Below are 27123 nucleotides of genomic sequence, written 5' to 3'. Positions count from 1 at the left end.
CACAGAGGTCACAAATGAAATGTGAAAATACTCACTCAATGTCATTTAAAGGTGTGTTTTGCTCAAAATACCAAACGGATCACCCGTTCTATGCCTCGTATCCCTCTATTTCACTTCCTGTTTCAAAACTGCTGATTTTGGGATAAAGCTTTAAAAAAAAGATTAAAAAGGAGGGGTCTGAGCTCATGCGGGACCCGGCAGCTACTGTCTAAACTAAATGCTGCCGTGATGAAACGCCATATCATGGATTATCAAGGATTCTCTCTGAAACAGTTTGGAGCTCAAAGGCTTTCTCTCTTGCCGGTTATACCACAAAGGTGAGTTCCTTTTTACTTCCTGCTTCTTCACACACATGCTCTCCAGTACAGGTTAGCTCTGAGTGTTAGCATGCTAATGTGAACACCGACCATATTACGTCCAAAACAGTCGGGCATTGTTTCTGATAGCAACGTTTCTGATTGGGCCGTGGGTCCACATTTCAGATATTACGTCATATCGGACGCAAATCTGGATCAGCTCCGTTGTTCCCCGTTTTTAGAGATTTGGGTACGGAGGAAAAGAGAGAGGGTTTTATTTTCTGACGCTGCGTGAGTTCCCCGACACACCGGGGACACATGTTGATGTATACAAGACATCAAAAAGTGCATTTTGCATGATAGGTCCCCTTTAAAATAATCTCTTTGATCAGGAAATATACTTAACGTGGAAAACACAGAACACAGTATGTTGAGTACCTGTCTACCAAAAGTTTGCAATAGTAAAATAATTCAGAGGACTCATATTTGTCATACCAGTTTCAAAATGTTGGACTCAAAAGCAACTGGAATTCACTTTATTCAGGTAAATACAAAGAAAGAAATGGATGGATATGTCTCACAAGCTATATATGAATATCCACCAGGAGCATTCATGCATGAACTAATCAAAACAATTTGACTAAAGGGGCAAAATGCATAATCTACTCATACCAATATTACAGTGTATGACAATTTAATTTGCATTGACATATCTCTCGCGACGCAGATGTTCAGCAGAGGGCAACACAGAGGGATCACAGACATTATAAATAATATACCAGAATGACTTTATTCTGATACTACGGTAGATACTATCTGCTAGTCATAATCCAGAACATGTCAATTGTATTTTTGTAAAACAACCAAATGTCATTACTAAAACAAAACCCTTCACACATCAGGTTATCAAGACAGACGACAATCTCTTTGTCCTACAACACATTTAGGCGATGGCTTTCAAATTACATAATCAAAAGAAACATTAGGATTAAAATGAAAGCAAAACAACCAACATGTTTACCCACAAAGACGGTTTTAAAATGCAACACTTTCACACCTAACTAAAACACATGAAGACCATGAAAACAGATCCCAGCTACAAAACAAGCTATTAGCAAAGGGCGGATTACTCATACACATACAAATATATCTGTTCAGCTGCCGTACTAGTACATAACAGAACTAATAATGTATTTACAGGAAGAAGTCGGTTTCGTTTGAGAGAAGGGAAGAAGTTAATCAAATCAATCCTGGGGATGGCATCGTGCTCCTATTCAAAGATATTATCGATATTCTGATATTAAGAACATTATACGGGCGACTTTAAAGAAGAATGAACGTTTACAGCTAAGGAATTTGAAACATCCTTTACAGAGAACCAGAGGGTTTAACCGAGCGATTTCATTGGTTGGCGATGGTCTCCTGCTGCCAACATTTGTCTCATAAACCCCATTATACAGGACCATAAACACGGCGCGACGTCTGCTCATCAGGGCACTGATATAGAAGAGTGTGAACAATTATGCGGTTGAGTTTTCTTTACGGCGTTTTCTGTAAATGTGACGTGATGTTACCGTTATCGTCTGATCTATATGATTATGTTGTCATAAATAAGACAATCTGCCTTCATAGGCTTGTAACCAGTTCATTCAAATGCACTGAAGACGTATGATTAGCACATCGTAAATATACTCCTGGAGCTCGTTAACAAATCTATTTGCCTTTTTGTGTTGAATGTATATTACTTTAAAGAAAAGGGGTTTAAGTCGGGGCAGCTGTGTTGCTTTCATAGAGCTCATAATATTCAAGAATGCTTTATGTCCTTGTTTGCTACAGATGATTTTATAATATCATGGTCATTAAAACCCTCTCAGGTTATCACAGAAGGTGAGGAGATTGATATGTCTACTTAAACAAGGCCATTTGAAACACGGTGTGCAAGTGCAGACTCATTTAACCAGAATTACATTTAAATTGAAAGTAAAAAACAAACGACAGAAATGTCAGGTGTTCTCCGTAAAAACACAAATCACCTATTTCTTGTTTACTAAACAGATTAACGTGATGATATATGTAACACTAGTAAAGTACACATTCATTATTGTCTATGAATCTTAACGTTTGATATTGAGATTCAGTGAAAGGATTTTAAACATATCTTCGCTGCAGGAAACAAAAAGGTTACCCCTTGGTGGTGTAAAAAACGTTAATGCATGTTTGGCTGCGGTAAAGACCAAACTATAAGACAATTTAAAAATAAAATGGACTCACCTTACTCCAATACATGTTTTAAAACAATATGTATAAAGCAATTATACCGCACAAATTAAAAGTACAATCTTCAAGCACGCTTTGCAAGCCATTATGTTTCTCTAAGCCCGACGGAAGCTAAGATAACTAAACAAAACGTTAAAAAGTAAAACATCGTCAGTCCCTCTGCATCAGCTGCCATCCTTGTGCATACTGCTGCTTTAATTCCCATTTAATCTGACTCCGATGTATCTCGGTTAACAGTAGACAGATTTAAAGGCACATTCTGCAATATCTCCTATTGCATTGTTGACTTAACAACAAGGACACACTTAACAAGTGTCATGGACGCAAAGCACCTGAAAGCAGCAGCAGCAGCAGCAGTCTGCGTCACCTATACGTGGAGAAATATGACGTCATCTCACTTTCTACGGGAAAGGAAAGGAACGGCCTGTGTTGACAATTTCACTTTGTGCAATCGCTTTCGTTTCCATAGCTGCACATCGACAGTCGTTGCTGCATCTCGGTGCAAAAGCATCAGATTCGATGTCTTTGGCCGCTCCTTTTGGTTAAAGATGTTCCCTTTGTGCCTGAACAAATTACCTAGTTGACCAGATTTGATCTTTGGCTCTGAATATGTAACGACGTTGTTATTTATTGCATCAATAAAATCATGCATGTGCAACATTTATTACATGCAGGCGTACATATGAATAATTGCAGCATGTTGAGCAACATTCACATCTTAAAAGGCGTGTGCAGTTCCTTTCCTTGCCTATAGGTGGTGCAGATTGCGATGAAGTGGACGGCTTGTCTGATAAACATGAATGAGCGAGTTTGTGAGTTATGAACTAGCTCCAAAAAGGTGCTTCACATCTAAACTACTGAAAATGACCCCTGAATCACTAACGGCGTATTAACACTTAATAAGGCCGAAGAGGAAAGCTCGCAGACTGTGCCTTTAAATGTCTCGCAGGAGGCAAAACATACAAACGCTTCAAAAGAACAACGTGTGTTACTTCTTTTCAATCTTCAGTGTTTTTACAAAACTCCAAAGGTCCTTGACCACCTGAGGAAGATATAGAGAAAAGGGGAGGGGGAGGGGAGGGGTGAAAGCAGAATAGAAAATAAATGATAAATCGTCCAAATGAAGTGCTACAGCGCATTAGAGTTATGACTCACTTTGACTACAGCATGATTTCTGTGCGTCTCGCCTGTGGGAACGCGGAGTTTAGCCGGGGAACGACGAGGGGTTGGGTGGGGGCAACAGTACATACCAGAGTATATGACTAGGTGCTCCAGGTCTGACAGATCTCAGGCTTGGCTGATGAAACCAAAGCACTTCCACAGATGTTTCTACACACTGGGATCAACAAGCCCCCCCCACACCCCCACTCTTTCCCCTGTCCACCCAGCCCTTGTGCCGCACTAAAGAGCTTTCACCTGCTCTCATAGCTGTACATTGTATACACACACACACACACACACACACACATTCATGTTTTCCAGTGGTTGACTCCCTGCAGATGTTCTGATACAGAAAACACAGCGTTGTTATCCGACACACGGCCTTTAATTACAGACTGTGTGGAGATCATCTAAAGGGTGATTCATCCATGCTCTGCAAAACAAAGTGCAGGGGGCTCTTGTTTTTGTTCTGAAATGACAAGCAGCATTAGAAAAGATTTAAGTCCTGCGTTAAGGTCGGGTTGGTCAAAAGGCCTTGAATGTGAAAGAGACTGGTACCATCCACATACCGCCAGTCCCTTCATTAAGGCTACACAAGACACACACACACGCCAGTAAATCACGGAGAAAGAGTTCGCCCTGGCAGGTGTACTCCCATTCCATCTCAAGAGAGCCCGCTGACACAAAATGAATATAATTCAAAGAGAACACACTGTGCTGCGGAGACATTTGGGGCAAAGTGGACAGTACGAGGACAGTGTGAGGAACCATGATGCATTCCTGGGCATCCATCAAGGCAAAAAGCTCTTTGGGACGAAGGCTGATATAAATGTGAGCGTGGCTTCAAACCAAACTTCTGACGGTTATGAGATTTGATGCTAAGATCGCATCGGCAAAAAAGCAGGATATTGGTATAAATTGCACATATGATGCAAGAGGTATACAAGTTAAAACATGGGTCTTAGAATTAAACAAAGTCCTGTGTCAGATGCCTCGTAATCAGGGCTCTCAAAACCACGTGCCATCAATAACTATATCGTATACAAAAGACATCAAATGACTCGTGATTACTTACCTTTTGGTCTGCGATTTTAAAACAGCTCTTCAAGTAATTTTCAAACTTCTGCTCGGTCTTCGGAAGTGGTTTCCCCTGATGGACAAAGGGCCATTAAATCATCAGCTTATCCTCGCGTCACACATTCTCAATTAAGAGAGGTCATTTGCAAAAAGGAGGATGACAGCCTTACCTCCTTGGCGGCCGTTGACAACTTGCTCTTAATCTCTGTCAGAGAGGGAGATTTAGACGGGCCAGCCTGGGGTTTGTCTTTTCCTGGGGCAGGTGTCTTTGAAAATAAAACAACTAGATAAGAAGAACTGATTCATGTGCCTAATAGAGAGAGATTTAAAGAGTTGTAGATAAAGAGATAACTTCGATAAGGCCGCAATATGTCTTGTTTTACTCAGGGTCAGATCTTGCTTTTAACCTGAACAGGGTATCTGCAGGAATCCTGAAGTCAAATGTAAGACCTTTTTAAGACCTTCTTAAGACCCTTTCCACACATTTTAAGGCCTCATCGCCACTTTGAGTTTTAACCGGTTACCTTGGCGACACACTTCACCTCACATTGACTATATACAGTATTGATTGTCCTTCCTCCTTATCTTCCAACCATTTGGACGCAGACTTGCATTTCCCCATAACGATGTTGTTTAACAACCGGCGTAAACGGACTTCCGCGCTATCGAGCAGTGAGCGTGCGATGTCCTGTTCAGATGACGTCAAATCCAACGGGATGCCATCAATAAACTCCACAGAATCACACTACACACCTACGCCATGATTACATTCAGACAGACTGTAGAACACAACCTCTTTGGACCATTTAGATACTTATTGAAAACAAGCTACAAAATGTAACACCTTGGAAAATGCTGTTTAATATTTTTTAATACAGTGATTCTCAAATGGGGGTACGCAGCCCCCTAGGGGTACGTCGGGGTACTGCAGGGGGTACGTGAGATTCAAAAGAAAAAGGTTAATTAAAAAACACCATGCATGATTACAAAAATAATCTTAGTACAATAAGTTAAATAGAAAACACAATTGTACATAAAATATTCCTAGAACCACCAAGGGGGTCCTCATATAAACATGTCAAATGTGTGTATTGTATTTTATAGTTTTTGCATAATCAATTTGTTCATTGGTTTGTTAAACATATATTACTTCAATTGAAAAATCTGTTTTAATTTGTTTTCGTTCTCATGCATAATTACATTACATTACATTTAGTTATTTTACATTTATCCAAAGCGACTTACAATGACCGATTACAGGGACATTCTCCCTGGAGTAACTAAGGACGAAGTGCCTTACTCAAGGGCACACTAGTGGTGGTGTTCCTGGTGGGATTTGAACTCACAACCTTCCGATCTTCAGCCTAACCACTATCCGTGCATAAAGATGAAAATATGCTTAGTTTGTTGTAATTCATGCATGAAGGAGTTAATAAATCACACACTGATGGAACATCACTATATTATAATTATTTATAGGCTTTTTCTATCAAAAATGTTCGGGGTCGGTCAGGGGGTACATTACTGAAAAAAGTTTGAGAAGCACTGTTTTAATAGCCTTCATTTTCGCTAAATTGATTTATCAACTTTCAATACTTTTTAAGACCCCGCGGACAGCCTGCTGCATCTTTCTGTGCTCTTGTTTGAACTCAACACACTACTTGTTAGTGATAGATCTACTTGCTGACCGACAGGCAGCCGTATCATGACCCGCTCTGTCTGAGTCTGTGTTTCCAGGCTTGGCGTGAGGCACCAGCTGGACGGAGATAAAAGCACCAGAAAGGACAAATTGCTAGCCCAATTACACCATCTTTTCTTTACAAATACATCAGGTACAAATTATGTGTTTTATTGTTTGCAAGCAGGAGAGGGCAAGCCCTTACACTCCAATGAGTAATACAGATTGTTTGTCAAATGTGTTTTTTGCCCTCGATGTCAAATCCTAACGACCGAACCAAAGGAAATGAAGTGAAACTCATGTGTTTTTTTCTGACATAAAATTAATGACTTCCACAAGAAAAGATAACACCTTTTTTCCTCTTGTAAACATTTCTGAATGGTCAAGACAAAAAATACTGTGACAAGCAACCGCCATTTAAAGGGGTCCTCTTAGCTTTTGGGGGTTTTCCCTTTCCTGTGTTATATGTATGTGCATGTCAAAGGTCTGTGAATGCTCCAGAGGGAGTTTCTCTCCGAAAAACTCCATCCTTGCCCGAGTCATTGATTTATATAAAAGTCGTTGATTTATAGCTTGGACATAATGACATCACTACGCAACACTCACGCTTCTATTGGCTAGCGCTCCAACACCTTGCATGTGATTGGATAAGGGGCGGAACATCTCTCATGGCGCGTTTCCACTGCAGGCCTCGCTCGGGCCTCGCTCGGTTTGGTTAGGCCTTATTAGGCCCGGCTCACTTTAATGCTGCGCTTCCATTACAGTTTAGGAACTGGGGCAGTTACTATAGTAACGCAGTGTAGGCGGAGCCGTGACGTCATCTTCAATGAGCGCCCCAAAAAACAACACAGCCGTTAGCTGTTAGCACTCAGAGCTCACAGCTCCTCATATCTGTTCAGAAACTAGACAGAAGTTAAACAAGTACAAACCACAGACTGCCTGTGTCATGGAGAATACAGTCGCTGCTTTATTTATGTCTGTAGGCCGTTGTTGTGAGTGTGGACAGTCGGAGAATATATAACGTTAGCTTAGCCAAGCTCCATTTAGAAAACACGCATTTTAAAAGGGTTTTCCGCCTGCCGTCTGTCTGCAGACTTGTCAAAGCATTCATTCATGGTTGTTACTAACCGGTATCAGTATGTTGTTACTTCGGCATCATTTTGAAACGTGTATTACAATTAAATCACGGTCAAATATGTTCATCTTGTTGTAGTTGTAGCTCCCTTGCCAGCGATTCTCTTTAGTTTAGCATACTCAGCCCGACTCAGCCTGGTTGTTCCTGGCCCTAGAACCACGATTTAGTCGGGCCAGAAAAAAGGTGAAAAAGTAGCCCCGAGCCAAAACTAGGCCAAGTGGAAACGCAACCAAAAACGGGCCCCGCACGGTCGGCTCGGCACGCTTAAAGCGAGCTACCCGCTGCAGTGGAAACGCGCCATAAGCGGTTGACAACAGAGCCGGCCAGCTAACCAATCAAAGCAGACTGGGCTCTGGTTTCAGACAGAGGGTGAAAAGAGGTGCTGCAGCAGAGCTTTTTGAACATTAAAGCATGGAGACATGTCATAATAGAGACACTAAATACTAATATGAACCTGGAAATGAACAGAGTATGGCCCCTTTAAGTACATGGAAAGCCCATAAATACACATGTGTTGTAAGTGTAGCAAAGGCCTAAGTTTAAACAGACAAGTGGTCACTTAAAACACATTATGATACTGCTATGACTTGCATGTTGATCTGATTGATCAAATTAAAGGATATAATGTAAAAAAGGGCCACAATTTAGAGAGCTACATGAAGGATCGGGCCACAGGTGTGTTCAGAGCCGAGGCCCCAGAGGTCCTCAATTAGGAAGTGACACACACACACACACACACGCCATACATCGTGACTGCATGTTACACAAGACACAGAGCCTGTCCCTACATGTAAAGCCAGAGTGGAATCCAGTGAAATTGCAGGGTTTCATTGATAGCCAGACACACATTTCAGAGAGAAGAGGTGCCGTGTATAAAGAGACCTTTGAGCCTGCGAGGCAGAGAAGTACAGTAAAAGCTCACCAGCGAATGGACTCCACTTTAATCATTCGCTTCAGAACAATTGCCAACATTGTGGAACAGCATCCTCTTAGACCTTAGAACAGAAAACTATCTTCGCATTTTTTTAAATAAATTAAAGATCTTAAAGATGTTTTAACTGGGTCTAATTTGACTGATATCATTTTTGTGTTTGTATTGTAATCAACCTCTTTCTGTTTTGTTTAGCTTTTTTATTATATTGTTATGGCTTTTAATTCAGGAACATTTAACAGGTATCATTGTTCATGATGTATTGCATTTTAGCAAGTTCTTTTATTCATCATTTTAATATTGTTGTCGTGTTTATCCGCGTGTTCGTCCTTGCATGAAAAGGTGCTATACTAATACAAATGTTATTTATTATTCTACACTAGCATAGACCAGCGTCCACACGGCAGCGTGCGTTGAAGCTTGCAGGTGGGCGTGTCTGAAACTCGACCAACAACCAATCAAATGAATCTCCCGCCCCACACGCGGTTTGATTGGCTAGAGCTTGTACTGGCATATGATTAGATTGGCCATCGAAGCTGCAAAAGTTGAACATTGCTCAACTTTTGAAGCGAGCAACGCGACGCTCCCACAATGCAGTTCGGCAAAGTCTGACGTCACCCCATTCAAAGTGAATGGGCAGAAGCGTTGAAGCCGTGTGGACGTGTCGTAAAGGTAAAGATCTCCATTCCTACTGGAAAAAAGCATGCATTGGATTTGAATCCAGGTTTCTTCAACTTGTTTCAATAACTGTCATGTTATTATACATCAAAATAAGTTGCAAGCAAACACTTTTAGGTTGCCATAGAGACTTAAAGTTGGATACAGCTATAAGTGCTATAGGTCAAATCAATAAGTGTAAGAAAGCTGGTTTCTTAACAATCTCCTCCTTGAGCTTGTTTTGATAAAAGCAAGCAACAAATGTCATGTGTAACTACTTCAAACCCCTGTAGCAACGTCAGGCTGTAAAAACCTGCAGTAAGACTTGAAACAGTTAAAAGCAGGTGGAATCATCTGGAGAAAATAAAAATTCTCTCTCTCTCGTTTGAAAAATGCAATCATCTGTCCCTGTCCCCAAGAGATCTGCGTTTTATAGCGCAGATCAAAAGGTATAAAGTGAAGAAAACCTGACGCACACATACCACACTCCGAAAGAGCACATATGCTGCTGGCTCGGGGCCAAACAAATGTACTACGTATTTATTATTTATGGGAAGCTCTCTACTTCCAAGGGACAGCTGTGGACCTGAAACAGCTGATACACACACAACACAGCTTTTTCATCTGGACCCAGACAATGATTACAGATGCCACGAGACATGGAACTTAATCACAAGCACACTATCATTTGATGTCTTGTCTTCAATCCAGTGCAAACACATGGTGGGACACCTTTGCTCATCAGGTCTGTCCACGGATGTCATTTTGTTGGAATGAGAGCGTTCAGAGGCCCTCGCCTGGGAACATGTCAGCTCAATGGAAACTGTGACTTTAGTCCTATAAATTGCACATGTGAGCTTTTGGGATGTTTCCCAGTTCAATTCAGGAGATTAATTGTTAGAAGCCAACACGCTTGCACTCACGGGAAAGCAACTAACACTAACAAGGCAGGCACCTGCTGTAACACATGTCAATCAGTCGCTAAAACAATGACTCACACCCTTTTGGGATAAGCCCGAGTGAAGTGGTATATAGTTTTACGACTGTGACGTGTGCTCGAAGGCATCAGCGTCTCGAAAAACCCATCAATCACAACACACCAGCTGCGAGATAAAGTGACTTCGGATCGGCACATCTCTAGTTATCTGGTTCTCACGTCGAGCCTGTTACACAAGAAGGTGCAGCCCCACGCTGGGCTGCGAGAGGTGAGAACTGCGGTAACTGGCAACAGATCTGACAAGCCAATCTAATGACCAGTCACCTGCGTTTAAACAGACGCACACGCCCGCTTCCTCGCTGCTCAGGGGCATCTGGAAGCGCAAGCTGCACCAGACATCAAACGCTGGTAATGGGAGCAATTGGGAGAAGGTGTGTCCAGGAAGTAAGGGGTGTGAATGGGTTGTCGAGAGGGAACAGTTGTTGTGTGGGAGCGGAGAGGAGAGGGGACGGGGGCTTTTCAGAGCTGCGGAGAGTTAAACTGGCGGGGATGGTTTCAGCAGTTTAGCTGCCGATCGACTAATCCCCAAGAGCATTTCAAGAGCCACCGTGTTATGTCTGGACAACGGCCACGACAGAATTAGCCCCCACTCAGCGAGGACTCTGGCCCGAGGGGGGAACACTCTCCTGCCTCAGGAATTCAGAAATCCAGTGGCTCAGAGCGTTTCAAGAAAGATGTCCGAAAAGAAACTAATCATTCAGAATCAGAATGAGGTTTATTGTAGCTTTACATACGGAAGGAATATCATAAGTGTACATTGTACAACGATAGTAGAAATATAACAGTATACTAGAATTTAAAGGTGTCCTATTATGCTATTTTTAGGCTTATATTATGGGTCTCAGATATATAAAAAAACATATCTATGATGTGTTTTGCTCAAAATACCAAACATTTTAGACATGGACTGGATCAGCTCCGTTGTTCCCCCGTTTTTAAAGATTTGGATACGGAGGAAAAGAGAGAGGGTTGTGTGTTCTGACACTTGGTGAGTTCCCTGACACACCGGACACGCATATTTCTGTATACAAGACATCAAAAAGTGCATTTTGCATGATAGGAGACCTTTAAAGTGGAGAGCTGAGCAGAGGCGGAGTTGAACAGAAATGTGCAAAATGTTCAGAGGACTGTGCAGGATTCAGTTTTAAAATAAGATGTGCTCACAATGACCGCGAGTGTGTGAGACGTTGTGCCTTTAGCGCATGTAGCGGGCTCTTAACTCCATTTACAGGCGCAGTGCGTTACATTAGCGCATTATCATGAGAGCCATTCCTTGGACAAAACACGGTGAACCTTGCCAATTCTACTGTATTTTCTCCATTACCGTTTATTGCTACCTATAAAAATGGCACAGCTGTCTTGAAAGGCTGGTATACCAGTATATATTTTATCGTTAAATGTGTGATTTTCTTTCTTTTAGTACTTTAAATCTTCTTTATTTGCTCCTTTTTATAACCACATTCCTTTCATTATGTGTATATCTATGCATAGTTATACACCAAAGCAGATTCCTTGTAAGTGTAATCCTACTTGGCAATAAACCTTACCAACACATAATGCCTTATCCAAACAGAGTCTCTATCAAAGTCGTTTTTATCACAGTTTCACGCCTTGTGAAATGTGTAAACTTGCAGAGGATCTTTCCAATTTGTATTCCCTTGTGTGTGCGGGAGCTTTGGGGAGTCGGGGGGGGGGGGGGGGGGCATCAAAGCTGGCCGCAACTCTATCTGGCGGGGTCAGGTCGAGGGGTCGCGGGTTTAAACCTCGCCCCCAGGAAACCCGTTAGAGGTCAGGTGTGTTTGCTTAAAGAGAGCCAGAGTTCAAGCTGTGGGTTTTGAGAGGCGGCTGTCCGACACATTCCATCGGAGAAATTAACTATCAGGTTGAGCTAATTGCGATGAGCATTTATCACATTCCTCGGCTCTCCAAGGTTTCTTTGGTATATTTAAATTGTGAAAGCCAAAAAATGCAAACTATTATCCTAGGTCGTAGACACCTTTTCTCTTTTAGAATTATTTGTATTTAAAGAAACACACAAAAACGTTTTTTTAAAGTTTCATTTTATTAACTAGGTGCACTAAATTGTGCAATGCATTTTTCGTGCAGGCCGTACAAGCAAACAAGAGACAGAAGCATTGTAAATAATTACTTTGAAAATCATGTATGTGAATTTTTTTGCTCCAAATGTACCCATGTGAAATAAAAATGTAACAATTCAAGTACATTTTTTTTAAATGGTCAAATTTAGATCCCAAAAATTCAAGTAAAAAAAATTCTAATGGACAATTTCGGGGTTTAAAATTCAACGTCAAAAATGTCGATGCAGCATCATCCGGGCTACCCAGACAGGAAAAGCAATCGAATTTGTTTAACTTGAATTGTTACATTTTTATTTCACAAAAATTCAGATACATGATTTTCAAAGTAATTATTTTCAATGCTATTAATTCGGTGTCTGATCAAATTCAAATACTTCTGTCTCTTGTTTGCTTCCATACCTTACCGTTTAAATCAGGAGTGTCCAAACTTTTTTCACCGAGGGCCACATACAGAAAAACAGACGAAGGGCTGGGCTGCTCACTGGAGGTGAGGTTTATTGCCTCATAAGTTAAGTTATAAGAAAAATCTATCAAGTGTAGGTAAATGATGCTTGATACGTGGATATGCTTTAAGAAAACAAACAACCTGCATCACAGCTCTCCAGAGGGTTTACTTTATCTTGCATGCAGCTCATTCCTGGTTCCGTGTTATGGAAATAAGTTATTGGGCTAAGATTAGTTTGAAAATGTTTTCACCTTTAATTGACTGCATTTATTAGAAAGTTGGGCTTAGGGTTAACACGTGAATTAACACACGAATACAGCTGTGTAGTATATTTGTATATACTTATAATTAAGAAGTACAATATAAGACAAGCAAAAGTGTCTGGTGTGGGCCGTATTACATTATACTTTTAGAATTAGCTGCGGGCCAATTAAAAGTGGGCCACGGGCCGCATTTGGCCCCCGGGCCATAGTTTGGACATCCCCGGTTTAAATCCCGTTAAAAGTGGGAGTTTCACATCTGTTCACAAAGAAGTACAAGGTTTTCCATGTCATGCTCTTTACTGCTTTTCTTTCTGGGGAGTTGTGATCACAAATATGTGTAACAACAACATATATGTCTCTAAAACCTATTTCTCAAATTACCAAAATCGATGGTTCAACGATTGCCAAATATGCTGTTCATCTAAAAACAGTTAAAGTTAGTTTAAATGCTAAAATGAGTTCCTGTTGTCTCTGATTTATATCATATATTGAACTGAATATATTTGGGTTTTGGAATGACACAACACATTTAAAGACTTCACCTTGGAGTGGGATGGACATGTTCCACATTTCATAGACTAAATGATTTATTAATTAATCTAGAAGTTAATCGGCAGATCCAGAATCAAATGAATTGGTAGTTGCAGCCCTAGATATCTCTAATTGGTTTTATGTCACATTATTTTTGTTTTAATCTGAAGACCAACTTCACTGCACCTGTAAACCGGTGTTGCTGAGAAACCTGGCTCTTATGGCGCATTTCCACTGCAGGGCCTCGCACGGCTTAGTACGGTATAGTTCGGCCTTGGTAGGCCAGGCTCACTTTATGCTGCGTTTCCATTACAGTTTAGTAGCTGGGGCAGTAACTATAGTAACGCAGTGTAGGCGGAGCCGTGACGTCATCTTCAATGAGAAACACGAAACCAACATCAGCCGTTAGCTGTTAGCACTCAGAGCTCACAGCTCCTCATATCTGTTCAGAAACTAGACAGAAGTGAAACAAGTACAAACCACAGACTGCCTGTGTCATGGCGAATACAGTCGCTGCTTTATTTATGTCTGTAGGCCGTTGTTGTGAGTGTGGACGGTCGGAGCATATATAACGTTAGCTTAGCCGATCTCCATTCAGAAAACACACATTTTAAAAGGTTTTTCGCCTGCCGTTTGTCTGCAGACTTGTCAAAGCATTAATTCATGGTTTTTACTAACCGGTATCAGTATGTTGTTACTTCGGTATCATTTTGAAACGTGTATTAAATCACGGTCAAATATGTTCGTAGTTGCCAGCGATTCTCTCACTAGTTTAGCATACTCAGCCCGGTTGTTGGCCCGGAAAGAACCTCGATTTTGGAGAGCCAGAAAACTTTTAAAAAGTACCCGCTAGCCGGAACTACGCCTAGTGGAAAGTTTCACCAACCAAAACCGGGCCGGGCACGGCACGGCAGGCTCAAACCGCGCTGTAGTGGAAATGCGCCATTAGCTGACCACAGTAGCTGACCCTTTCTCTACAGTTTAATGACTGTCCACTAAATAAACGAAATAACCACGAGGAAACAAAGCTGAGAAGTTAAAACAGCTTATACCTTAACTTGAGGTTTGACCGCTGATCCTGATGGTTTTCCTGCGGGGCCGTTTTGTTTCACCGGAGTCTTGTTGGACTTCTTTGCTGAAAACTCTGGGCTCTGAAAAAAGTAAAAGAAACACAACAAATATATAAATAAAATATCACCAGTATGACATTATTATATTTTGAGGAAACAGCTGAATTCACCATTTTGTTTGAATGAAAAGCTCATACAAATAAATGTAATTAAATATATAAAAATGTATGCTTAGTTATTCACAGAAAATTGAACGTGAGATAACAGAAGGAGGAAATCATACAGACGTCAAAGCAGCTATAAATGTAACTAACCCTCTATAAAAAAGTATGCTGACTAACTTTGAACTAACTTTGAGGTACTTCAGGTCAGATTGCTGGCTAATTACAGTATTTAATAATATTGATATCCATCATATCCCTGTTGTTTTGTTTCAAGCTGTGACAGTGGTTTCTTCCCACAGGTTTCTCCTAATATATTCTTTTATTTGATGTATTAAAATACAGTTGGTGCTCTGGTAGTCGTGTCATGTTGTTTTGAAAACTCCCATATCACAGGTCTAATTGTCAAGCCTGTTTTACAGCTGACAAATTATAATTAGCTTGTTACATAACGGGAACCACATGTGTAGAAGTGTTTGCAATTGTGGTTACTTTTCTTGACTGGATTGCCATGAGCTGTTCATCATTTTCACTCAACCATTTTATGATTGTAATCATTTCAAGGATGCACCTGCTGGCTAATGTTAAAAGCCGTTTTACCCATGTACACAAAAGCGTATATTCTACAACAACAAAAACAACATAATGTCACACTAAAAGCTAAAGGAGTAGTGGCAGTTCCAATGTTAAGAAGTTATTGTGAAAAGAAAGTGTGTCCATTTAAACTGAATTGATATAGAATGAAATCATCTCCCAGCCGTTTTGATGAAATGGCTTACGATACGAAGCACGAGAAACACTCAGTAATTTGTCGCTGATAGGACACTTGTCCCCCGATAACTTATCATAGTTGCTCTCCACACTGGAGGCCTTCCTGTCAGGTTTCCATTGCTCTCAGTCACCTGTGTAATTACCTTGTAATAGCCGAGGCAAGTACCTGCATTTACCGAGCACCAACCCTCTCCTTGGAATGGGCTAGCTGTGTAATTGCCTGTGTTGACATAACTGCTACAAGGCAATTACACGTTATTTCCTCGAGCAATGCCTGGTAATACAAGATGCTGTGAGGCAGTTTCAGGGTGGTTGCAACGCTTTTTTTTCTCCATATTTAAACATAAAGGACCGACAACAATCATGTCAAAGGGAAACAAATTATTAATATAATTTGACTCCCTGCATCTAATGTTTTTAAAGACTTTTGAATGATTGATTTAAGACATGTTAATACCAATGGAGGCCTTTTGTTTGGATTCATCTTTGTAAGACTTGTAGGCTGGAGCCCTGAAGTTACATCCTCTTTTTCTGCTGTGTTCTCAGTGCCAACACTCGCACAGATTATGATAATTGTCTCAAATAATAATGTCAGATTTACTTGTCATGGCAAAGCTGTCAACTCAGACATCTAAATACAAGGCCCCATACACCTCAGGCTATTCCATTTTAACACAATGTGGTCCAACCAGAACAACAAAGTATTCAACTTTATAAAACGTGTTTGCGCTGCACAGAACAAAACATAAAAACCATGCGAGGAAAAACACCGAGTCCTGTTTGGATCAAATATATCTGATCAAAGAACAAATAAATCAGATTTAAACTTGGACGACTGTGATGCCAACTGTCTATAAACAACTCTGTGGACATATTTTAAAAAGGACACTGTGAAATATCAATGTTTACAGTAAATTTAATTACTGGCTGCTTTTTTCATTAAAGTCAGAATTCAGGGAAAAAATATTTAATTATCTTTTCAGAAAATGTCAGAATTCTGACTTTAAAGTAAGAACTTGTAAATAATCACTTGTCAATCAGAAATGTCACATGATGAGGCCACAATCCTCTTTCGTAAAAAACAGAAATGAAGTTTGTTAAAACAAGAAAAGGTACAGTCTAAAAAAGATTAAATAAAATATGTAACATATTACTGAAATAGCTGTAAAAAGATCTTCCCAGCCCAACTTTCTATAGTTTAGTGCTTCCATTAGTAAAGACTGAGACAGGTTAACTATGGAGATAACGAGAAGGAGGGTAAAGGAAAGGATTAAGGTCATGGAGGTGGATGTATCGGAGGAGAAGACAACAGAATAAATCAACAGGTGACAGAAATGCTCAGCTGTCATCTGACCCTGAGGCGAGGATCGCGCTCACGTCGCAGGTATGCGCATCTGCCCCGCTTTGATCTTTTTTGGCTGGCACAGTTTGCACAAAAAAAAAAAAATCACAAACAGACACCGAGGTAAAAAAAACGAGGCCGATACACACATGCACCCACACACTTGCAAACAGTTGTGGTAACACGCAAAACAAGTGTTCAAAGGCAAAGGCCAGGTGCAAAGCTGAAATGGCATGAGAGACGATAAAAAGAACCGATCATATTAACAGTGGGATGACAGAGGGACAAAGATATGCAGAGGGACTGAAAAAAATGGGGGAAGGTGTTTCCCATAACTGGTGTGTGTGTGTGTGTGTGTGTGTGTGTGTGTGTGTGTGTGTGTGTGTGTGTGTGTGTGTGTGTGTGTGTGTGTGTGTGTGTGTGTGTGTGTGTGTGTGTGTGTGTGTGTGTGTGTGTGTGTGTGTGTGTGTGTGTGTGTGTGTGTGTGTGTGTGTGTGTGTGTGTGTGTGTGTAAATACTGTAGATATGTTTTAATAATGTTTGCATTTGTATTTAGATTTACAGTAAGTGTGCATGCCTACAGTATATCTACTTTTGAGTGTGTTTGCATGCATGTGTGTGCGTGTGTGTGAATAGGATAACATAGTGCCGTCTTGTTGGTGAGACGGTGAGAATTTAAGCAGATTACAGAGAAGAAATCCGATCATTACGCCACACAGACCCTGTGTTTTACTCGTGGAAAACAGGTGGGTACATGAGGGAACAGGATGAAAAAGTTCCATGTTGTGTCTCGAACGGAGAGGTGGACGGTCAGCGAGTGCACGGATGGGAAGGGCCTAAAGCGAAATGCCACTATAGGATTCAGTCTGTGGGAGTTTAAGTGATGTTGGTAGAAACAAAAAAGGGGAGCGGGCCGGGTGGAGGAATTCCTTTACCACAAAAACAAAACTGAAGGAGCGCCCTGACACCTGGTGGACGGCAGGGGACTGGAAACACTAAGTAGGATTATTCTAGTGTAATATTAAAAGTTTGGTGACCTGAAAAATACATTTAGTTTGGTTTTAACAGTGATGCAAGAAAAGAAGTCCCCAAACATTTCAAAATATTATAAAAAGGAGAGATTTATTTCTTCATAATCTTAAAATGGAGAAAAAAAATGACAAAAAAAGAATTTCATTCAAGTCTATTTGACTTTATTCAAACAATTCTCTTTGAAGTATTTGGTGTCGTCTATACCCTGTTACGTGCCTTTTGTATTTTATTTGAATTTCATTGCTACTCCCACTCATAGTCTGGACTCTTTGAAGTAACACAACATCCGGCAGTGGCTCCGTCAGTCAGGCTTGGACTGGGAGCTGTAGGGTCGTCGGTTCAAGTCCCCGACCAGACCTAAATATGGAGTGTGGACTGCTACTTGGAGAGGTCCCAGTTCGCCTCCTGCCCTGCCGTGGTGCCCTTGAGCAAGGCACCAGACACCCCCCTTCCCCGCCGGGCGCTGTGCAATAGCTGCCCACTGCTCCTAGTGCTAGACTCCTGGTACTATGATGGGTTAAAAGCAGAGAACACATGTCACTGTGTGCTCTGCATGTGAGACCATTAACGAGGGTTTCATCCCTCCCAATTATATTCTAAACTGTATCCCAGTGGCGGTTCTAGAACATTTGGCATGGGGGGGGCAAGAGGGCATGGGAGGGCGGACAGTACGTGGTATTTTATACTGTATATAACCTATGTATTGTTAAATCATGCCCTAACACAAGTGTTCTTAATGCACAAGAGAAACAAGGTGTTCAGACACACAAACTAAAATATAGTATGAAACAGCTCAATACTCATGAGACCCTAGAATTCTGCTTCCTGTAAGTACAGTAAGAGTACTTATAAATGACATCACCCATCTCTTCAGAGAGCTACAGGTGACCTGTGCAGCAACACATTTCAACACATATGTGTCAATACTAAGAGTCGCTACATTGAGCTGCTGTAATGGAACATGTAAGGAGAATAAAAACATACCATGTGGTCCAGCTGGAGCCTCCTCCGCCTCCTGATGCCTGCCTCCTGACACTTCATCTCCTCCTGGCTTCCTCCTGCTCTGACCCTCCTGGTCTCATCTCCTCCTGGCTTCCTCCTGCTCTGACCCTCCTGGTCTCTTCATCTCCTCCTCTTCCTCCTGCTCTGACCCTCCTGGTCTCTTCACCTCCTCCTGGCTTCCTCCTGCTCTGACCCTCCTGGTCTCTTCACCTCCTCCTGGCTTCCTCCTGCTCTGACCCTCCTGGTCTCTTCATCTCCTCCTGGCTTCCTCCTGCTCTGACTCTCCTGGTCTCTTCACCTCCTCCTGGCTTCCTCCTGCTCTGACCCTCCTGGTCTCTTCACCTCCTCCTGGCTTCCTCCTGCTCTGACCCTCCTGGTCTCTTCATCTCCTCCTGGCTTCCTCCTGGTCTCTTCATCTCCTGGCTTCCTCCTGCTCTGACCCTCCTGGTCTCTTCATCTCCTCCTGGCTTCCTCCTGCTCTGACCCTCCTGGTCTCTTCATCTCCTCCTGGCTTCCTCCTGCTCTGACCCTCGTGGTCTCTTCATCTCCTCCTGGCTTCCTCCTGCTCTGGTCTCTTCAGTGAACTCTCTTTTCCTCTTTCTGTTCTTCCTGATCACTTCTAAGATATGTCTTTTTGTTGTTGTTGACTCACTTCAGCTACGTGTGAAAAGCACTGGTACAAATGCTTGTATAACTTCACACGTTAGGACCACGTAGCTGATAAGCAGCATATCATAAATATAACATCAGAAAGTATTTATCAAGCGCACACAGGCAGCTGTGTTTAGATCCAGTTTGACGGTAAAGGATGTATGGTTTAATGTATCTGCCTCATTGCTGTGATTTGTAGTTTACGTGGATTTAATAGTACCGCATAGTTTAGCAAATAAAGTGATCGATCTCCCAGCTAGCGCTGTCTGCGTAGTATTTTGTAACGTAACAGCGACTGTCTGTTAAACGCTATCGCTTCAAACGGCAGCGTTTCATTAATTTTTGTTTCAAGCCCTCGTCCTTAGTAAAAACAAAACTAGTGGAAAGGGAAATGCTCTCAGGGGAAGCTGATCCACCTTCAGGTGCTGGGACAGCTCGCTCCCTCTCTGCAGCGGTGTGAGCCGGTCTGTGAACGCCGCTCCGCAGTTTAATGCAGGGCCGTAGCTGCATTTTTAACGGGCCTAAGATGATATTTAAAATGATTCACTTTTAATTAATGAACTGCTTGTTTTGTTGCTTGAGAAGCTTGTGGACATAGTGTAGGTTTGTTTCTACAAGTACAGTTTTAGGGACACAAAAGTTAGGGGGGCAGCTGGGGGGCAAGGCTCTAGGACAGCTGCCCTCCCTTGCCCCCCCGTAGATCCGCCCCTGCTGTATCCCAAAAGAAAAATGTCCTATTGTGTACAAACATGATGATCGTGATAAAGACGTAACTCAAAAGGAGCTTTAATTCTCATTTTATTCAGAGAGGCTTTTCTTGACATGGTACCAAATGTTGCGTCCCACATCTTTTTTTATTAAACACAAAAAATAAATTAGCTTACTTTTTTGAGCTCTTTTCCAACATTCTTTTGAGGCGTCACATCATTTTCATCGCTGTCATCGTCTTCACTAAAGATAATAAAAATATAAGAGGTGAAAAACAATCCAAGTTGTCTCTGCACATACAAAGAAAAATAGGCATACACAGTGAAATTAAGCATAAAACGTACTCGTCATCGTCGCTGTCGTCATCGTCGTCCGAATCCATCTTCAGTTTTTTCTACAAGCAGAAATAATAATTCCATCATCTTGAAAATAATAACAGCTTTGCACAAAACAACCTCTAAGTAACTATAACCCTCTTCTCAATATTAGGCACTTTCACACCGCAGCACTTTTTCCACAAAGGTTCATCAGAACTTAGTTCCTGAGAACTCTTTAGTTCTCATGAACTAAGTACAGATCGCGTTCACACCGGAATAAGTCCCTGGGGGAGGATTAGGCAAAATGAAGCCTCTGACGTCACTTCTTCTTCTTCTGCTTTGGGTTTACTGGCAGGCCGCAAACCACTTCACGGCGTATACTGCCGCCCGAACTCCCCGGCCGGAAGTCCCCGGAGTTGGGGACTGTGGCGATTTACTCAGAAGGCTTCAGTAGAAGCCTTCTGAGTAAATCGCCAGAACGCCGACACCTCCTCATCTCCACCGCTCCCATGTTTTATTTTGTGTTGCCATAAATTAGTCTCTCTGTGTTTCTGCGCTGGGCTAATGCTAATGCTAATAATGCTAATGCAGGATAATAAAATGGCGGCTTCACAAAACTCTTTGGGAGTTTTACGGGGCGTGGTTTCCAATCCGCCCAGCCAATCAGAAATAGGAACCTTTTTCTCCCACGAAAAAGGGGGTAAAAAGGTTCTCGTGGGCCCCGTCTCAGGTCGGTTAAATTAAATCCTTGCTTCCCTCACTTGCGTCGTTTCCCTGCGTCTAGTCCCTCCCACCAGGGAAGCATGGAGTGACGCAAGGAAACCACGAGAAGCAGGGAAATTAGTTTTAAGAGCAATGGGACGTCCTTTCCTCCGGAGCGTCACGTGAAGCGACGTCCATTTGTGATGACGCCGCACAGCTGTTCGTCTGGCAGCAGCTCTGTCCCCGTTGTTTTCACAAACACCCCCGCCTCTGTTAGTGCACATTTACTGACACAAACATTTGTATCATCTGTTGTAGACCCCAATAAATTAAATAAGAACTCATTCTCAAAATAGATAAACGCCATTCTTAAAATGTATAAACGAACAATAGTTTGACTAATATTGATTAGAGAGGACAAAATAAATAAAATAATTGAGAGAAGAAAAAGAGATATGTTATCTATCAAAACCCAGTTAGATTAATATTCATTGGATTGCACACTTTGTTTGTTTGGATATGCAGCACATTAACATTTTAATAGCACTTAATGACTGACTGAATGGAAATGACAATAAATGAAAATGTAAAACGAAAAAAGCGATCATGAAAATGCTTCCAATAAATGAATAAAATGATTTTTGACCACTTTGTTGTTCAGATATATCAAATATTTGATACATTAATTTAAACAAAACACGGTATAAACCGAGGAGTGAGTCCCGTGAGTTTCATGTGTTTTCTTCACTGCTCTCATGTCAAGAAGCATCAGATCAGTGCATGCGCTGCATCGTCCAATCAGTGAGCGATACACAGTAAGGGGGCGGGGCGAGTGTCTGAGGAGGATGGTTTGGGGGTTCTTCGGTTATCGCTCCTCCGGCAGAAATAAGAGCCATGGGACGGTACTCAAGATGGCGCAGACAAATCAACTTCCGGTGAGACCGAGGACCGAGGAGCGAGGAAATGAAAATAGTCGACCTGAGACGGGGCCATGAACTCATTTTTGTTCCGGATTATTTTGGTGTGAACGCAACATTTCGGAACTATATCGAAAATAAAGTGTGAAAAGTACTGCGGTGTGAACGCGCCTATTGACTTATTGTAACAGCTTTTTATCTCGTCAAATTCTAGCGCACTCGAGCTGGTTTCTCCAAAATGACATACCCCACCTTTAAAATAAAGTTTTTTAAATGATTGACTAAACTTAAAGCGGTAACTTTCCCTGAGTGTTGAAGCAGTAAGTAAACACACTGAGGTAGCTACCAAAGGAGGCTTCTTCCCCGACATCAGGCTTGCAGGCCGCTTCACAGGTGACGAGTTGTTCTCCTCTTCTTCATCGTCTGAATCCTTCACACCTACGAGGCAAACACTGGTTACAGCACGGCATAGAGATACTTTCTGATTTACCTCGGCCAGGGAATCCACATAGTGCACTAGGGCTCTCCCAGAATATCCAAATATTCGTTCGTTGGAGTACTATTCGGGTTTCAATTTCGTTATTCGGATATTCTTTTTTTTCAAATTGAATTAATTGAAATCTCCAATATCAACGTAAGAGCTTGCGCCTCTTCGGGGGGTGCTAACACTTAACCATAAACGTTATCGTTTACTTTCTCCGTCTTTATATGTAGATATTACTTCCTGTCAACTGCGCTAACTCTCCTTCAAAATAAAAGCATGTCCATAAAGAGGAAGCCAAGCCAAATTACAGTTAAGACACATACAACTGCAACGAAAGTAACAAACACAACGCGATATCCTTTTCAATTTCAAAGAACACAAATTGGGTTACATTAACAAATAACTATAAAACAACAATACTGTAGAATGACAAAATGAATGCCGTGAATACCCCGAAATACACGTGTTGAAGCGGTTCGCTGCTGATTACTAAGCTGGTTTCTCCATTCTTACCTACCCTACCTTTAACTTCCGTGTGAATGTATGTGGAGCTAACCTGCTACATTAGACGGACACTGTGTGAAGAGGTACATTTTAACGATGTGAGGAAATGCTGTGCGTGTTATATTTTGTTCCGATATGTCTGTTATTCTAGAAGAGGCAAAGGAAATAGCATATTACTGTAGACATGATACTCACTAACGAAATGCTGCCCGCTGATGTGAACTGGTCCAGAGCCAGACTGGAGACGGAAGGTGACTGGAGGCGTGATTTCAAATCCCCCTAAAGTCATCTGGACAAATAAAACAAATTAACAAAAATATCACAGGTCAATTAAATCAACGCCCTTTTAGTTCTTGTCATGTCATTAAGCATGACAGAGGCTTAAAGCTACTGTGATGTACTCAAAATGCTACTCAAAATGTCCATATACTGCTCATATTAGGGCTGCAACAAACGACTAATTTGATAATCGATTAATCTATCGATTAATGAAACGATTAATCGACTATTCGGACTATTACTGTATGCCTTGCACAATTTCTCAAACGCTCTTATTTAGCCATCAACTTTTAGATTTAGCTTGAGGTTGTTGTAGGCATGTGGAAACTAACAATGAAGACAATAAAGATGAATACTTGATTCCAAAATACATATATTATTGAAATAACTTAAATTGTGAACAAAACTAACATTGCTTTTTATTCAAATTTAAATAAATAATATTTCACATCAAAAGAAACAACAGTGGTTTAACAAATCGTATTAAATAATCTGATGACAGAACTGTAAACAGAATAGCTGAAACTTTAACAAACTAAATAATAATAATAATAATAATAATATATAATATTTTTATAGCGCCTTTCAGTAAACCCAAGGTCGCTTTACAAGTCGGGTAGGGGGGGGGGGGGAGTAGGGGAAAAAAGGCAGACAGGTTAAGGGGGTGGGGGGGGGAAGTAGCGGAAAAATAAACCTATTGAACTAACTATACAGTGGGGAAAGCCTTGGTAAAAAGGTGCGTTTTGAGGGCTTTTTTGAAAATGTCCAGGGTTGGGGCGCTGCGGATTTCGGGGGGGGGGAGAGAGTTCCAGAGGGGGGGATGCCGCACTGAAGGCTCTGTCACCAAAAGTCCGCAAATAACTCTGTTACCTCTAATCATTATGTTTGTATAATGTAGTTAACTCCGTGTGTTTCTGCTAGCATACATAACACCTGACGTGGAAACGTTACTCGTGGACGGGGCTACAGAGCTGCTAGAAAGACAGTCGAACCCGGTGCATTCCTCCGTCTGGATGTGGAGCACTTTTGCTAAATGTTTAGACAAATTGCTCGTGTTACCGCCCTTACATGCTAAACTCTTATTCCACTTTTGGCAACGAGCAGTCTCCACATCGAGACGGGTAAAGTTTAACCACCTCGGAGCGCGTTCTCTCCGCCATCTCCCACGTGTGTGTGTTGCTGCATGTTGCAGCTGCCCGTGTGTAAACTGCCCCGCCCCCTCGCAAGCAGGCGGGGGAGAGAAAGATCGAAAATACATCATAGACGCATTTGTTTGTCTTTTTGCATATTAGAAACGAGTTGGCGACAGTAAGACTGCGATATAATGTCTTTGTAGCAATAAAACATGACATATATTTTTTAAATGTCTCCAGTACCGATACAAAGACCAATAAAGTTAGAGTTTAACGGGGCGTAAAACACACGTGATGACGTCACCAACAAATCGACGACTGAATTAGTTGGCAACTAATTTGGTAATCGATTTTAATCGATTAAGTCGATTAGTTGTTGCACCCCTAGCTCATATATGTGCCTTTTCTTTACTTATATAATATTGTGTGGTCCCTTAAATACGTCACTAAATGCTGTCACTCACAGAGGGCATGACGGACGGTTTCAGGGCAACCAGTGGGACTTTGGTTGATTTCCCATCATAGGTGAGACCCTCCACTTCCACCATGTGGAACTTATCCTCAGCCTCAGCCCCCAGACACACCTGGAAAAGAAACACACCAAGTTGGATTCATCCGGATAATATTGCTCCTGATATCCCTTCACATTATTTTCTCACTTATAAGATGTTCTAGATGATTAGTTCCTCCCTTAAGGGTCTACAATTCTGAAATACCTGTTGGTAGCTTCGAAGTACTAAGGATTGTACTTTGAGTTTGCTTCAATTGTGAACCCTTCACTACATACTTTACTGGTAATAAGTCTAGAATGCCATCCTTGTGTTCCCAAGGTAAAATTTATATATATATATATATATATATATATATATATATATATATATATATATATATATATATATGCAATATAAGTCCTTAATATTCATGTCACCCTTTAGATCCGTCTTCCTACTCATTTAAATATTTACGTGTAAGAAGTTGTTCTGTTGCTCTCGTTCTGTTTTGAGTTGGTCTATCTGTATTTAGAGCTAATGTGTCTCTTGATATGAACTAACAATGTAATAGACTTGTAATTTATATCTTTGGAGTCTAAAATGCAAAAGAAAAAGGGGAAATGGATGTTTCAAAAACAAATCAAACATTGAAAATCAATTCAGCTACTGCAGATATATCAATGTTTATAATCAGGAAAACTATCTTACGAGGCCATTTTGGTGGGTGTAAGGGGTATACAATCATCGGGATGTAAGCTGTAGATGGGTATCTGATTGACCCAAGTGTATTGAAGTGAAGCAATTTGATGGGTATCCTCGTATTAAAAGGACATTAAGCTGGGAAACATGAAACCCTGTGAATAGCCAATTCCAATAAAGTGGCTCAAGTTTTCAAAACAATCTGCTAAATAATACATATCTAACCCTTGTGATGTTTCCTCTTTAACATGCATATTGTTCAGAACATCTACGTGCATAGGAAAGTCAATAAAAGAGCCATCCTTACTGCTTTGAGTGACAGCTGCTGCTCCGTATCATCGTCGTCTACGTCAACTCTGAACTCCCGTTTGTCGGATTTGAGGGTACAACCTGCAGAAAACGATACGTGCAATGTGTAAATAACATTATATTTGTATTTATATGGAACACAACACACACCTGCATACACTACACTGACATGCAGATGTTTACTCTTTGCTAAAGCTGTTGTTTCTCTATGCTTTGTTTGACTAGCTAACAAAAGAGCTGAATTGGCGCGAGTTGGGGAAGGCAGGATTTAAGATATGTTCTCTTGCAAAAAATAGATACATGTCTACTTGTGCATGATAATATGACAGTTATATTTCTTGTGTGACCAAAAATAATTGAAGTTTTCCTGAATAAGCAAGCTTACCAAACAAATACATCTGAGGTCTGCTCAAATTTGAGATATCGTCCTCCATCTTTGTAGTGGGTGGGCTACACTTCCGTAATCTGGTTTGACTGACACATGGCTGAGCCAATGGGGAAGAGAACGTGCCCGACGTTAAATCTCACTTTAGCCAATAGGAATAAAGAATGGGCGGGACTAATGTTCTTACGTTTCAACACTAGATGGAGGTGTCGTAATATAGATTGAGGACATCCTAGAAGTAAAAAGCCTACTCAAATCCAACTTTAGTGATCACAAATTAATACACATTGTATCTTATGCATCTTCCTGCAACACAGTGTATTATTAGTATTATTATTATCATTGTGGCTATCTATTATCTATAATTCAATTTTAAAAAAGTGCAAGGAAATAGCCAGACCCATCATAAGAGGCATCAAGATGGCAAAGGTAAATCATGTTCTTGTTTTATTATCAAGCATACAATTGAATATAAGTATTATAATGTTTTTGTATATCTGCAAGTTATTAATACAGTACTTTTCCTAATGACTTCTTCAAAAAAGCTTTACAGCTCCCCCTTATGTCTATCACTTAATGTGCTGTTTGGACTAAATAAAAGAGGCCTTTGGTCAGTTAT

At 41.1% G+C, this 27123-nt stretch overlaps 1 protein-coding gene across 2 annotated transcripts; it reads right to left on the bottom strand.

Moving 5' to 3' along the window:
• Nucleotides 1–781: 781 nt before the first annotated feature.
• npm1b (nucleophosmin 1b) lies at nt 782–26583 on the bottom strand. 2 transcript variants are annotated; one of them, XM_034093018.1, is made up of 11 exons: nt 26505–26583; nt 26118–26200; nt 25085–25204; nt 23404–23497; nt 22567–22658; nt 20629–20678; nt 20461–20527; nt 14600–14698; nt 4982–5077; nt 4810–4884; nt 782–3615 (listed from the first exon to the last, which is right to left on the bottom strand). In XM_034093018.1, exons 1-11 carry the CDS (start codon nt 26551–26553, stop codon nt 3562–3564), a joined length of 879 nt encoding a protein of 292 aa, XP_033948909.1. In that variant the 5' UTR covers nt 26554–26583; the 3' UTR covers nt 782–3561. The 2 variants fall into 2 exon arrangements, with proteins under 2 accessions (XP_033948909.1, XP_033948908.1); XM_034093017.2 differs by lacking the exon at nt 782–3615 and adding an exon at nt 3989–4203.
• Between the last annotated feature and the right edge of the window lie 540 nt (nt 26584–27123).

This window comes from Pseudochaenichthys georgianus, chromosome 10 (assembly GCF_902827115.2).
Source record: "Pseudochaenichthys georgianus chromosome 10, fPseGeo1.2, whole genome shotgun sequence".
Classification (NCBI taxonomy): Eukaryota; Metazoa; Chordata; class Actinopteri; order Perciformes; family Channichthyidae; genus Pseudochaenichthys; species Pseudochaenichthys georgianus.
Note: the sequence above shows the minus strand (reverse complement) of the source record. Positions and strands in the feature narration are given on the sequence as shown.